A 14,239-nucleotide genomic window follows, 5' to 3' on the forward strand; every position below is an offset into this window, starting at 1 on the left:
CAAAAGGTTTCTGGCTCTCTCACAGACACTTCATATCAGTGACCCAAATGTTGATGAAGGGAATGACAAGAAGAGAGGCACAGCAAAGTTTGATAGACTGTGCAAAATAAAACCTCTCTACTACAACACTGTTGAGGCCTGCAAAACCTACTTTCAGCCAGCCCAGAATGTGTCAATAGATGAGAAGATGGTAGCCTCAAAGGCCAGAATTGGCCTCAAACAGTACATGAGAAACAAACCAACCAAGTGGGGTTACAAGCTGTTTGTGTTGGCTGATTCTGTGTGTGCCTACAGATACAATGCTTTTGTCTATGAGGGGAAGAACAGTTTTGCTACCGGTAAGGGACTTAGCTATGACTCTGTAATGGAGTTATTGGATTTTCAACTGCTAGGGAAGGGCTACAAACTGTTTGTGGATAACTTCTACACAAGCCCTACCCTGTTTGCAGACCTTAGGAAGCGGGAAGTGTGGGCTTGTGGCACCATTCGTACCAACAGGGTGGGCTTTCCGAAGACGAAGGTGAACGACATGCCTAAGCGGGCTGAGCGGGGGACCATGCGATGGATCCGTGAAGATTGTCTGCTGTTTGTAAAGTGGATGGATACCAGAGAGGTGGTGATGTGCACAACAATCCACAAGTCCTTCAACAGGGATCATGTCGTCAGACTTGTGAAGGACGGTGCCGGGGCATGGACCACCAAAAATGGCCCCATTCCAACTGCAGTAAAGGACTACAACAAGAGCATGGGTGGTGTGGACCTATCAGATGCGCTGATAGGCTATTACAATGTTCTCCATAAGACAATGAAATGGTACAAGACGTTCTTCTATCATTTAATCGATATTGCTGTGGTGAATGCATTCATCCTACACAAGGAAATGGCTAAGAGCTGTGGAAGGCCCTTCCTCTCACAGAAAGCCTTCAGAGAACTGCTCATCAATGAGCTTGCTGGCTGCAGCACCACTGCACCACGTTCTACCTACTCTACCTCTGTCCCTTCTGCTCCTGCCACAGGTGTTCATCTGCCCAAATTTATTTCTGCAGGTATGGGTGTGCCTCAGGGCCAAAAGGGCACAGCATGGAGGCGTCGCTGTGTTCTTTGCAAGATGAAGTCCCCGATCACCTGCACCACATGCTTGGTGACCCTCCGCTTTACAGCAGAAAGAGACTGCTATGGCACCAGGCATCAGCAGCACAATATTGTGTAGAGCTTTGGCAAAGTGGGTGGGGTTATATTCTTCCCATTTGGCCCTGTCCGGGGGTCTCATCGGATGGGGCCACAGTGTCTCCTGACCCTTCCTGTCTCAGCCTCCAGTATTTATGCTGCAGTAGTTTGTGTCAGGGGGCTAGGGTCAGTTTGTTATATCTGGAGTACTTCTTCTGTCTTATCCGGTGTCCTGTGTGAATTTAAGTATGCTCTCTCTAATTCTCTCTCTCGGAGGACCTGAGCCCTAGGACCATGCGTCAGGACTACCTTGCATGATGACTCCTTGCTGTCCCCAGTCCACCTGGCCTTGCTGCTGTTCCAGTTTCAACTGTTCTGCCTGCGGCTATGGAACCCTAAACTGTTCATATTTATTCTTGAGGTGCTGTCCTGTTGCATCCTCTACAACGACTGTGATTATTATTATCTGACCCTGCTGCCCATCTATGAACGTTTGAAAATCTCAGCCATGTTCTGTTATAATCTCCACCCAGCACAACCAGAAGAGGACTGGCCACCCCTCATAACCTGGTACCTCTCTAGGTTTCTTCCTAGGTTTTGGCCTTTCTAGGGAGTATTTCCTAGCCACCATGCTTCTACACCTGCATTGCTGCTGTTTGGGGTTTTATGCTGGGTTTCTGTACAGCACTTTGAGATATTAGCTGATGGACGAAGGGCTATATAAATAAATTTGATTTGATAGAGGACTGAGGGTCTTCCAAATATTGAAAGTGTGGAAATAGTTTACCCATGTTATTTTGTAAATGTATATATGTTTTTCTAAATTTTTTGGGGTGTGTCTGTTAGAATACACCCCCCACTTGGGTACATTTGGGCTACTTGTGTGGGACACCTGGGTGAGTTCATGATAAATGTCATGTAGCACACTCATTTTGGAAGTTATCATTCTGAAACTTTGCACAAGTACTGTTGCCCTCTTATGTTTTTCACTGAAATTGTCCCTATCGTCCTATCTGAATGTTTATTTTATCTTGTTCATTTTAAAGATGATACAAAAATAAAAATGCATGTTCAATTCACATTTACACAAACTTCAGAGTGTCTTCTTTCAAATGGTACCAAGAATATGCATATCCTTGGTTCTGTGCCTGAGCTACAGGCTGTTAGATTTGGGTATGTCTTCAGGCGGAAATTGAAAAAAGTAGGGGGTAGCTCAACAAACACTGACAACACACTGGTGTGGGGGTAAAGTCTCCATGGAAATGCAACAGAAAAGTGCTATATAAAGCCCATGTTTAATTATTCTTATTTCAGATTTGTTTGCGTTGACTTTGACATGTGAAATGATAGAGTAATCAATATAATAACATTCACAAGAAGGGTAGTGTGTTATGATTCAATACAACGCTCCATAGTAACGCATAGTTATAACATTCAGAACGTGTTACAATAATGACTTCACTTAGATATTGTTTATTGGGTTTTCTCCGATAGGAAACATCATCCCATAGTTGGAATATATTATAAAAAGGGTCAATATAATAACTTTAGACATACAGCATTTCACATGCTGCAGTTCGAAGATTACCCTGAATATGCAGGGGATATCTTTTCGGGTGGCGTGGATGACGTCTGAGGCCATGACGGAGCTGACGGAAAATTCCTCATCCCTGTGGACATACACAGAACATAGTGTTACAAACACATATACACACACACACACACACACACACACACACACACAGAGACAGAGACAGATCCTACCTGAGGTCCAGGACCTGACTGGTCACCACGCCTGGCTGGGTGGACTTGCCCTCAGGCACCTCGTACAGGAAGAGTCTACAGTCACACACCACAGCGTATGCCCGTTGCCAGCCCTTCTTTACCCCCATGGGCTTGGGGATCTGACGGAGAGGGGAGCAGCAACCTTTCAATTGAGGTCTGTTTATGTTGTTCAATTCCAATACACGCTACAGTTCCCATCTTGTTAAGCTGAACAGAATTTGAGATGTTTTGATTGTTAACTCCCAATGACACAACGACTACGTTCCAGTTTAACACCGTTCACTTCACAGTATCTCCACGGTACATAGGTGCCATTACACTCAGGCCCGGTCCAACAACAAGGGAAACGTCTGCATAGGCGCACTAATAACAGAGTGAAAGCACCGTAATAAGTATAGGGATACTTAAAACATTAACTTAACATTAATTACATCAGATACAACATCCAAAAATGATAGTAGTGAATTATCATGTAACTGAATTACGCACAACATGCGGCCAGAATGCATGTTCTAGTCATTCTATTTCTATGGTCATAACCTTTCACTAGGTGCTCACCCTGACGAAGCCCTTGTAGGCGGTGCCGATGCCCCTCTGTACGTCGATGCCCAGCGGCCTCTTGGCCTGCTCGGGGGGGATGGGGCACACCAGGGGGGCGTTGTCCTTACAGGACACGTGGCAAATGAAGGAGCACACTGGCAAGAGCGAGGGAGAGAGAGAATTAGTTTACAAGGATACATGCAGTACAATGGCGAGCTGCACTATCAGATCTGCTGTTTATTTAAAATGTTACAGTTTGTTTACTCAGTGTGTGTGTTTGCCGGAAAGAAATGCCACCCATAGTTTCCTTAGTCCGCCAACTCACCGAGAATGGCGGCGGAGAGCGTGGTCGTTCGTGTGTATGAAACCTACCTTCGCAGGCGTAGCCCTGGCGGAAGAGGCCCACCATCAAGGAGCTGCAGTGGGTGCACTGGGTGGGGCTGGAGAAGGTCTTGATGCTCAGATGGTGAGCTTTGGGCTGTATGCACACGCACGCAAACACACAAGAGAAGAGAGAGATAACACATAGCCAAGCATTACAGACTACCTGACAGCATGTGTGTGTGTGGCCAGGCAGTACCTTTGGTGCGGTCAGCAGCGATGTCAGATAGACAGGGGATGGGACGGCAGGGGCAGCAGCAGGGGGCTTGGGGACTGGCTCCTGTGGGAGAGAGAGGGGTCAAAGTTCACAAGTCAGCAGGTCAGACTGGAAAAAGGATAGAGCTGAGTCGTGTTCATAAGACACCAAATGGAAGATAATTTACTGAAACAGGGAGGGACTACATTGAGTTGCCCAATAAGAAACACAATTTTCTTTTGCATACCCTAATGAAAATACCTCTGGTTCTACACTGTGAAACTGAACTACGCTTTACTGGGATAAGAAAGTCATTCAATGAGCTACATTCAGGATTAAGGTCAAATGTTAATTCTAGAAATGTATTTAATTAATTGACTGGAAAAATGACTATGAAGAAAGGATGTATGGGAGGAATTTGCGCCAGGACAGAAGTGTGTGTGAGAGACAGGACACTCACATCCTGTTCGGATGCCACAGAGATTGACGAGGAGAGGACGTCGGACTTCTGGGGCGTGGAGTCAATTTCGCTGACAGAGCTGCTCTGGAGGAGGGAGAGGAATGACAGGACAAGTAAGTGTGTGTGTCTGTGTACTGGGCGGGTGGTACTAATTTCCAGTGTCTCAATGCTTGTGTTGTGTCCAGACGTGTTCCTCTCCTCAAATACTTGTGTTTTCCATGTACTAACTAGTGTTTTGATAAATGAGTATCAGTATCTCAACAACACCTGCACCAACTCACACACATAAGAACTTCCAACGCTAATAGTATTTGACCATCATGAAGGCATACTAGGGACATGTACGGAGTTCATGTGCTTTTGTGAATAAAACTAAAATACATCAGCCCATATTTACAATGCCTTCAGAAAATATTCACACCTCTTGACTTATTCCACATTTTGTTGTGTTACAGCCTGAATTAAAAATTTATTAAAATTGCTTTTTTGTCACATCTACACACACAAAAACCCATAATGACTAAGTGAAAACTTGTTTTAAGAATTTTGTTAATATATTTCAAATTAAATCTATAATTGTTTATTTACCTAAGTATTTACACCCCTGAGTCAATACATGTTAGAATCACCTTTGGCAATGATTACAGCTGTGAGTCTTTCTGGGTAATTCTCTAAGAACATTATTATTTACTAAATGCTTAAAGCTCTGAAGTTGGTTGTTAATCATCGCTAGACAGCCATTTTCAAGTCTTGCCATAGATTTTCCTGCTGATTTAAGTCTAAACTGTAACTAGGCTACTCAGGGACATTTAATGCCGTCTTGGTAAGCAACTACAGTGTATATTTGGCCTTGTGTTTTAGATTGTCTGCTGAAAGGTGAACGTCTCCCAGTGCCAGTTGGAAAGCAGATTGAACCAGGTTTTCCTCTAGGATTTTGCCTGTGCTTAACTCTATTCTGTTTCTTTTTACCAAAAATAAAGTCCTTGCCAATGACAAGAATACCCATAACATGATGCAGCCACCACCATTCTTGAAAATATGAAGAGTGGTACTCCGTGACATAATCCTTTGTATTCAGGACAAAGTACATTTCTTTGTCACATTTTTTGTTGCAGTTTTACTTTATTGGCTTATTTTTATTTACCTAGGCAAGTCAGTTAAGAACAAATTTTACAATGACGACCTACCCAGGCCACACCCTCACCCTAAGCAGACGACGCTGGGCCAATTGTGCGCCACCCTATGGGACACGATCATGACCGGTTGTGATATAGCCCAGGATCGAACCAGGGTCTGTAGTGACGCCTTTAGCACTGAGAAGCAGTGCCTTAGACCGCAACGCGCCACTCGGGAGTCCTTGAAAATACCTTTATTGGAAACAGGATGCATGTTTTTGGAATATTTGTATTCTTTACAGGCTTCCTTCTTTTCCCCCTCTGTCATTTATGTTGGTATTGTGAAGTAACTACAACGCTGTTGTGGATCTATCCTCAGTTTTCTCCCATCACAGCTATTAAAAGTCACAATTGACCTTCGGTTGAAATCCCTGAGTGCTTTCCTTCCTCTCTGGCAACTGAGTTAGGAAGGACGTCTGTATCTTTGTTGTGACTGGGTGTATTGATACACCAAATAAAGTGTAATTAATAACTTCACCGTGCTCAAAGGATTATTCAATGTCTGCTTTTTTACATATCTACCAATAGGTGCCCTCCTTTGTGAGGCTTTGGAAAACCTCCCTGGTCTTTGGTTGAATCTGTTTAAATTTCACTGCTCAACTGAAGGACCTTACAGATAATTGTATGTGTGAGGTACAGAGATGAGGTAGTTATTCAAAAATCATGTTAAACACTATTATTGCACACAGAGTGAGTCCATGCAACTTATGACTTGTTAAGCACATTGTTACTACTGAACTTATTGAATACTAATTGACTTAAGACATGAGCTTTCCATTTCTTATTAATTTGTAAAATTTGTAAAATTTGTGACACATTCCATTTTTTATTCAGATTGTAGCACAACAAAATGTGGAATAAGTAAAGGGGTGTGAATACTTTGAAGGCACTGTATTGTCTAAAACATAAGTATACTTACTATATTATACACAAATCATGTCATCATACACTATTTTGATGTCGATCTATTAATCAGTATACGGCCCACTTCAGAGTCTAACAATGAGTACGTTTACATGAACACACAATTCAATATTAAACTGCTTATGGCAGAAGGCCACGTATGGCATTAGTCATGTAAACGCCTTACTCTGCTTATCTTAATTGGCGTAATGTCATAATCGAGGTAAGCATACGCCAATTAAAACACCTGGTTTTCTGAGCAATCTTTCAAATTATTAGGACATGTAAACAGCTTCATCTGTGTTCCAGTTGTGTATTTGTGAAAACTGAAAGAATGCATCTTATAGTTTTAAAACAAACTTTATATGTCCGAACTCAAATAGTCTTTGCAAAAATAACGTGGTCACTGTGGTAGAACGTTCATTTTGATTGCCGATTTTTTATCAAAAGTCCCATCAGGTTGCCTGATTTCAGATGTATACATGATTATTAGGGAAATGGTTATTTTTGCAAAGCATTTAAACACTTTAAAGGAACTATTATATTGACCTGACTATACACTATTATAACCATGGTCAATTTAACCACGGAGCGTATCAACTGAAACGTTATGTAGTCTACATTGAACACGTATAGCCTAACAGTGTCACAGATAAGGTTTTGACTTTTGAAAAAAGATTGGCAAGATTAGGAGAAATCATGGAGGTATCTGCTGCTAATCACTTTTTAATGAAAGTAAAATGAAGGGCAGGTTAAATATCCTCCCACTCATTCACTGACTAAAGACACAGTGAAAAGGTCCTGCTCATCTCAGTGTGCTGTTGTAGGGTTTTATTCCTTTTGACTCGTCGTTAGTTGTGGAGGAAGATAACAAGTATGCTAATAGTTAACAGGGTTTTGTGAGGTGACTGGCTACACCACTGAGGAGTTATGACTGGCGTTAGCGGTATTAGCCGTTAGAGGGCCGGCTAATGCTAACGGTGGGGATTCTGATAAGGAAGCACGTTCTAGAGGAGCAGCTCAGTAACCTTTTAGTGCCCAACACATGCTACGCAGGTTTAGGGGGAGGTTTACTAGGGGAGAAGAGTGCCACCAGCTATGAAAAGGTCTATTTTAGCATAACATCCTTCTAGCTAAATTAGCATTAGCCAAAACCTGTGCTAATCACAAGTTATTTTATTTCACTAAACGTGTAGCAGCGAACCTGTTCACAATATTAACAATAGAAATACTAGGAAAAGTTCAAACTATAAGAGTATGCACACTACTATATGAGACAAGACATTAAAGGAGCATTAGTCCATATTAGCATGCTGCTGGATAACAGCTAATTGCTAAATAATAGGGCAACACACCAGGAGGAAGCTCAATGCTTTCCTCCCAACCTTTTTGTACGCTGGCAGCACAACCCCTCGGGTTAGGGGTTAACTGTGAGAAAAAGGGGTAAGGAGCTTTGAGCAGCAAACTTACTTCATATGCAGACGAGGAAGAGACCGAGTCCTTTTTTGGAAGGGTGACACACGAGAGGGACCAAAAAAATAAAAAGCAATTTATGTCAATTTATGGCCCTACAAGACTAGAAGGAACAGAGACAAAATAAGTTTCCTCTGAACAAACACTTAAATCAGGTTTTCTGTGGCCTTTAAGCTGACCTGTTGTGACTTCGATGCTGACTGATCCATTTTTTTACAAACTTGAGGCAGCTAGGCGGTGAAAAAAACCCTAGTTCACGTTTGCGTTGAGATGAAAATGAGGGGAAACAGTTAGACCAAACTAGCTTCTCTCTCGTTAAGTTCAGGTCACGGCCAGCTTTCTTGTACCTCTACTCTCTCCGGTGCAATTCCTCCCTTTCATGACTGACTTTCACTGCAGATCCTGTCCAAACCGTGGTGGCTGCATCGGCTTACCATATGCTGATGGGTAACATAACACCGATTTATTCTGTGGGGAGAGGGTCAGGAAGTATGATACCGTTCGCGTCCCCCCTCCGTGCTATTGAAGTCCTTTGAGGTGATGAGGTGATTGAGCACATCAGAGGGCTTGGTGATATGAACTCTGGGGCTTGGCACTCTCACATGTTGAACTGTGTGTCTCTCAATCACTGCATCTAAGGATTTTAGTGTGTGTGTAAATGTGTTTGACAATGCAAGTGTGACAACAGCGCCAGCCAGTCTGTCTGTGTGTGTGTTTGTGTGCCAAGTCTCCCACCCTTTGAAATATCTTTATCAACTCCCACCGGCCTGTCACCACCAATACACACAGAGGTGGCGAGACAGTGGCTATTAAGGTTTGTTACGGACATGTGATGGAGAGAGACGTGCAGAGAGACACTCACTCTGAACGTCAGGTCATGGGCCAGGGGAGAGGTGTTGAAGTACTCGAAAATTGAGTCCTGGAAATCAGGCAGTTTCATCCCTGTGTTTAGAAGAGAAGTACAGTCAGCTATTATGTTCATAGCCTGCATTTAAACGATTCTAGAGAGGAATTCTGTTCATATTTGTACAGTTGAAGGGAAACATGTAACTGACATTACTAGAGACTGAAATGCAATGTTCTGTTTATTACTGAGAGGTAATCCTTGTATGTGCATCTCCAATGATCAAATAAAACCAAACAAACCTTATTCTAAACCTGTACGACCAACTACAATCATACAACATTTGTATGAAGTATAGTATACCAAATACTGTTGATATTAGTCCAGATGAAGAGAATCGAACAACCTAGAGCACCTTCAGAATGTATTCACACCCCTCGACTTCTTCCACAATATGTAATTTTAGAAAACTACAAATAAACAAAAATCCTACTTCCTGAATGGATTTCTCAGGTTTTCGCCTGCCAAATCAGTTCTGTTATACTCACAAACATTATTTTAACAGTTTTAGAAAACTTTAGTGTTTTTTTATCCAAATATACTAATTATATGCATATCCTGGGTAGAAGGCAGTTTAATTTGGGCATGCTTTTCATCCAAAATTCCAAATGCTGCCCCCAACCCTAGAGAAGTTTTGCAAATGTTTACTCCTCAACTTATTTAGGCGTGTCATAATTAACCATTGGGTTAAATACTTATTGACTCAAGACATTTCAGCTTTTCATTTTTTATTACAGTGAAACATTATATATATATATATATATATATATATATATATATGAAAATCTATGGTAAGACCTGAAAATGTTTGTCGAGCAATGATCAATAACCAATTGATAACCAATAACCAATATTCAGAGCTTGAATAATTTAGAAAAGTATAATGGTTAAATGTTGCACAATCCAGGTGTGGAAAGCTCTTAGAGACTTACCCAGAAAAACTCACAGCTGTAAATGCTGCCAAAGGTACTTCAACAAAGTATTGACTCAGGGGTGTGAATACTTATGTAAATTAGATATTTCTGTATTTTGATTTTCAATAAATTTGCAAACATTTATTAAAACGGGTTTTCACTTTATCATTATGGGGTATTAGAGGGATAGAAAAAAATCAATTTAATCCATTTTGAATTCAGGCTGTAAAACAACAAAATGTGGAAAAAGTCAAAGGGTATGAATACTTTTTGTTGGCAATGTATTTGTGTAAGGTGGCATATGCCAGGGACAGTTTAAGGGTAATGCATGGATGGCCAGAGGTTAGGTTCAGGGTTAGAGCATGGTTGGCCAGAGGTTAGGTTCAGGGTGAGAGCATGGTTGGCCAACCTTTGACCGAGCGGCTCTCCAAGTCCTTCTTCATGCTCTCCAGCTGCTCCGCCATCTCCCTGCTCCTGGACTCGGAATCCTTTAGTTTGCTGTGTGAGAGATTGAAAGAGAGTGTGTGTGTCATGGGGTGAGAGAGAAAAACACGTGGTTTCCACGTCATCCTCCTCATGGTGTTCAAATGTGAAAGAAGATCAGTCATGCTTACTTATTCAAAATAACACTACATCTTCACATAGATCAACATCTAGCTACCTAGCATTAGATTTTTCACGTTTGACCCTTGAGAAGATACATGTGTCTCCACATCCCTTGAAAGGTCAAATGCCTGGTGGTAACGTGTGTGGTGTATGTATGTGGGGTTAGTTTCAGGGTTAAGTCTGAAGTGAGGTTGAAATTCTTCTTATTATTTTTTTATAAATACAGTACCAGTCAATAGATGGATAGACCTACTTATTCTAGAGTTTTTCATTATTTTAACTATTTTCTACATTGTAGAATAATAGTGAAGACATCAACATTCTGAAATAACACATATGGAATCATGTTGTAAACAAAAGAGTGTTAAACATAAAAATATATTTTATATTTGAGTTTCTTCAAAGCAGAATATAGCCCTATTTGGTAAAAGACCAAGCCCATATTATTGCAAGAACAGCTCAAATACGCAAAGAGAAACGACAGTCCATCATTACTTTAAGATCCGTCAATACAGAAAAGTTCAATTTTCTTCAAGTGCAGTCGCAAAAACCATCAAGTATTATGATGAAACTGGCTCTCATGAGGACCACCACAGGAAAACCCAGAGTTACCTCTGCAGCAGAGGATAAGTTCATTAGAGTCAACTGAACCTCAGATTGCAGCCCAAATAAATGCTTCATAGAGTTCAAGTAACAGACATCTCAACATCAACTGTTCAGAGGACACGGTGTGAATCAGGCCTTCTTGGTCAAATTGCTGCAATGAGACCACTACTGAAGGACACCAATAAGAAGAGACAAATTGCTTGGGCCAAGAAACACAAGCAATGGACATTAGACCGGTGGAAATCGGTCCTTTGGTCTGATGACCTGGCCTCCACAATCACCCGACCTCAACCCAATTTGATATGGTTTGGGATGAGTTGGACCGCAGAGTGAAGGAAAAGCAGCCAACAAGTGCTCAGCATATGTAGTAACTCCTTCATCACTTCTTGCAAAACATTCCAGGTCAAACTGGTTGAGATAATGCCAAGAGTGTGCAAAGCTGTCATCAAGGCAAAGGGTGGCTACTTTGAAGAATCTCAAATATTTTGTATAACACTGTCACTACATGATTCCATATGTGTTATTTCATAGTTTTGATGTCTTCACTATTATTCGACAATAGTAAAAAGAAAGAAAAACTCAAATGACAAGGTGTGTCCAAACTTTTGTGTGGTACTGTGTATTAACTTCATATGTGACTCGTTTCAGGAAAGTAGGTCTATGTCACGACTGCATTCGAATATAAACTTTTTTTTAAATCAAAATGTGTTTTTTGGCAGAAATGACTTCTGGAACATGTGAACTTTTATGTGCCTTAATAACAAACTTGTATGCCACCTGTAAATCCGAATAAAATTGTTAATTTACGAGCCTAGTTGGTTTAGCCACAGAAAAAGTCTTGATTGGCTGAGAAAACGACTGGGCTGGACATGCCGAGAAATTACTTTGGATTGGTCTGCCATGTTGCACACTTCTGTCTATAACATGAGCTGGTCAGTATGTGTAAGTAATCCATTCTAACACAGCTTTTTTGAAAGATAACACGTAGTAAAACTGCAAAAGTGTTGCTCTTCACTTTCTGGAGGACAGAGTTTTGAAATCAGTGGAATTAGAGAATGATCGCTAAGGAGATGGAGAAAATTCTAGTGTTTGATTGCAAATATGCAGACGGAGTTGAAAAGAGAACACACAGAAGGCTGTTGTATAAAAACCTGTCTCCGGATTATACCTTCAAACTAAGGGCAACCATGGTCCATGCATGTAAGCGGGTAAGTTAGTCTAGCTAGCTCAATTTTCAGATATTACACGTTTCTAATTTTGTCAGAAAGTCGTTTTCATTTCAAGTTAAAGTGTACTTTCAGCTAGTTAAAGTTAGCTGGCTGGCTCGCTAGCTAACGATTACGATTACGTTACGTGTAGGATCTGTGTGTAGTTATATTATTCGTATCTCCAAGCCAATTGCATTGCTAGTTATAGCCTAATGTAGCTAGCTAACATTGAATCTGGTTGGTTAGATACCTGCAAATTCATGCACGGTAGTAACGTTATGAGTTGGGATTATGGTTCATTGTTATGCTATTTATTATTTTATTTAACTAGGCAAGTCAGTTAAGAAAAAATTGTTTACAATGACGGCCTACACCGACCAAACCCTAACGACGCAGGGCCAATTGTGCGGCGCCCTATGGGACTCCCAATCACGGCCTGTTATGATACAGCCCGGAATCTAACCAGGGTCTATAGTGATGCCTCTAGCCCTGAGATGCAGTGCCTTAGACCGATGCGCCACTAGCTACACATCTAAACAAAAGACCTCTACTATGCAAGTAACCATTTTAATAGAATGTTCATGATGTCACTGTGACAACTGTCAATAGACATAGCTGATAAATTCACTCTGGCTATCAACTGCGATTTCAGAGCACTGTTGTCTGAGTGTGCCGGAGCACAGAATAACTGACATTTCCGAACGCTCAACACCCGTTGAATACGGCGGGTGTCAGTTATTGTTGGTAAAAAAACGTAATTAAATTGTTGCCAGCAGCACAGTTACAGTCACCAATGCTCTGAACAACATAAAAACAGCCTAACCAGCTCTGCTAGGGTGAGTAAAATGGTCAGAATAAGCTGTTCTCTCATATGTGTCGAAGTAGCTAGCAAGCTAGCCAACGTTAGCCAGTTAGCATGGGTACTTGACTGCTGCTGTTAGGTCAGAATGCTCGGATCAACCCTACTCCGGCCAGAACATCCAGTACGCACACTGAACACAGAGCGAAATGCTCTGAATTTACAAACGGACAATCTGACAATGCTCTGAATTCAGCACTTTGAGCACACTCTGGCACTCCAGATTGTAAATTTACAAACACACCCGTAGTATAAACCAGCCTTTAGCCTTGAAATCTTTGGTTGTTTAGTACATGGACTCACATGTGAATCCTTAAAGGGATGGGTGGGGCTAAGTCTTTAGAGGTGTGAACGATGCTCAATGGGTGTAGACAAAGAGCTCTCCAGTAGGTGTACCAAAACGTTAAAAGGAAGTTTTCTCAAAAGTGAGGTTACAAGTTTATCAACTTTCAAAGCAAAATTACTTTCCCATTGTTCCTGAAATGCAGTGTATGATATACCATTTTATAGCTCTGAGTCTATACTTTATCCAATGTAAAAAACACCATTTCAAATTTTGCTCCATAATACTGAATTGAGCTAGCCGGTCACATATTCCAAATAGAATGCTTTATATTGTGTATCTGAAAAATAAAACTAATATTGTAACAAAACAAAGCTGCAACATCGCATGGCAGCGCCTTCCTTGCAATTCTGGTGCGTCACACCACGCGCACTGAGGAAGGTGCAAGGCAAAACCTATGCCATTACATAAGAGGATTTAGAGTTTAGAGCACATTCTCTTCTTTACGCTTGGGGGTCGCCTGGGCGGGGCTGACCTTTCAAAGGAGATGTTGGCGGCCTTCAACTTGTGGAGCTCCTCCTGGACGAGCTGCTTGGCCCGAATCTCAGCGTCCAGGGCCGACTGCAGCTCCAGACGGGCCGACATGTCCAGCTTCTGGCTGCGGCGCACCTTCCACAGGGGGTCCTGGGGACGAGGCAGGATTATTATATTGTATTCAGGGTGGGGAGCAAGGTTTCATGTGATTACATTAGTCAGTGGTCAATTCAACTCGCTCTGAG

General features: G+C 41.7%; 1 protein-coding gene across 7 annotated transcripts in view; it reads right to left on the reverse strand.

Annotated features, from left to right (window-relative positions):
* LOC110521031 (serine/threonine-protein kinase MRCK beta) overlaps positions 1-14,239 on the reverse strand; it is a 133,497-nt gene that overhangs the window by 42,932 nt on the left and 76,326 nt on the right. For 6 of the 7 annotated variants that reach the window (XM_036975510.1, XM_036975509.1, XM_036975512.1 and 3 more), the window contains 10 exons: positions 13,996-14,144; positions 10,308-10,396; positions 8,943-9,022; positions 8,078-8,107; positions 4,530-4,613; positions 4,073-4,153; positions 3,865-3,970; positions 3,511-3,647; positions 2,932-3,071; positions 2,756-2,837 (listed from right to left, as the gene is read on the reverse strand). In XM_036975510.1, the coding sequence (XP_036831405.1) occupies positions 2,756-2,837; positions 2,932-3,071; positions 3,511-3,647; positions 3,865-3,970; positions 4,073-4,153; positions 4,530-4,613; positions 8,078-8,107; positions 8,943-9,022; positions 10,308-10,396; positions 13,996-14,144 (978 nt within the window). The remainder of the gene's footprint in view (positions 1-2,755; positions 2,838-2,931; positions 3,072-3,510; positions 3,648-3,864; positions 3,971-4,072; positions 4,154-4,529; positions 4,614-8,077; positions 8,108-8,942; positions 9,023-10,307; positions 10,397-13,995; positions 14,145-14,239) is intronic. The other variant, XM_036975511.1, reaches the window with a different exon arrangement.

This window comes from Oncorhynchus mykiss, chromosome 4 (genome assembly GCF_013265735.2).
Source record: "Oncorhynchus mykiss isolate Arlee chromosome 4, USDA_OmykA_1.1, whole genome shotgun sequence".
Lineage (NCBI taxonomy): Eukaryota > Metazoa > Chordata > Actinopteri > Salmoniformes > Salmonidae > Oncorhynchus > Oncorhynchus mykiss.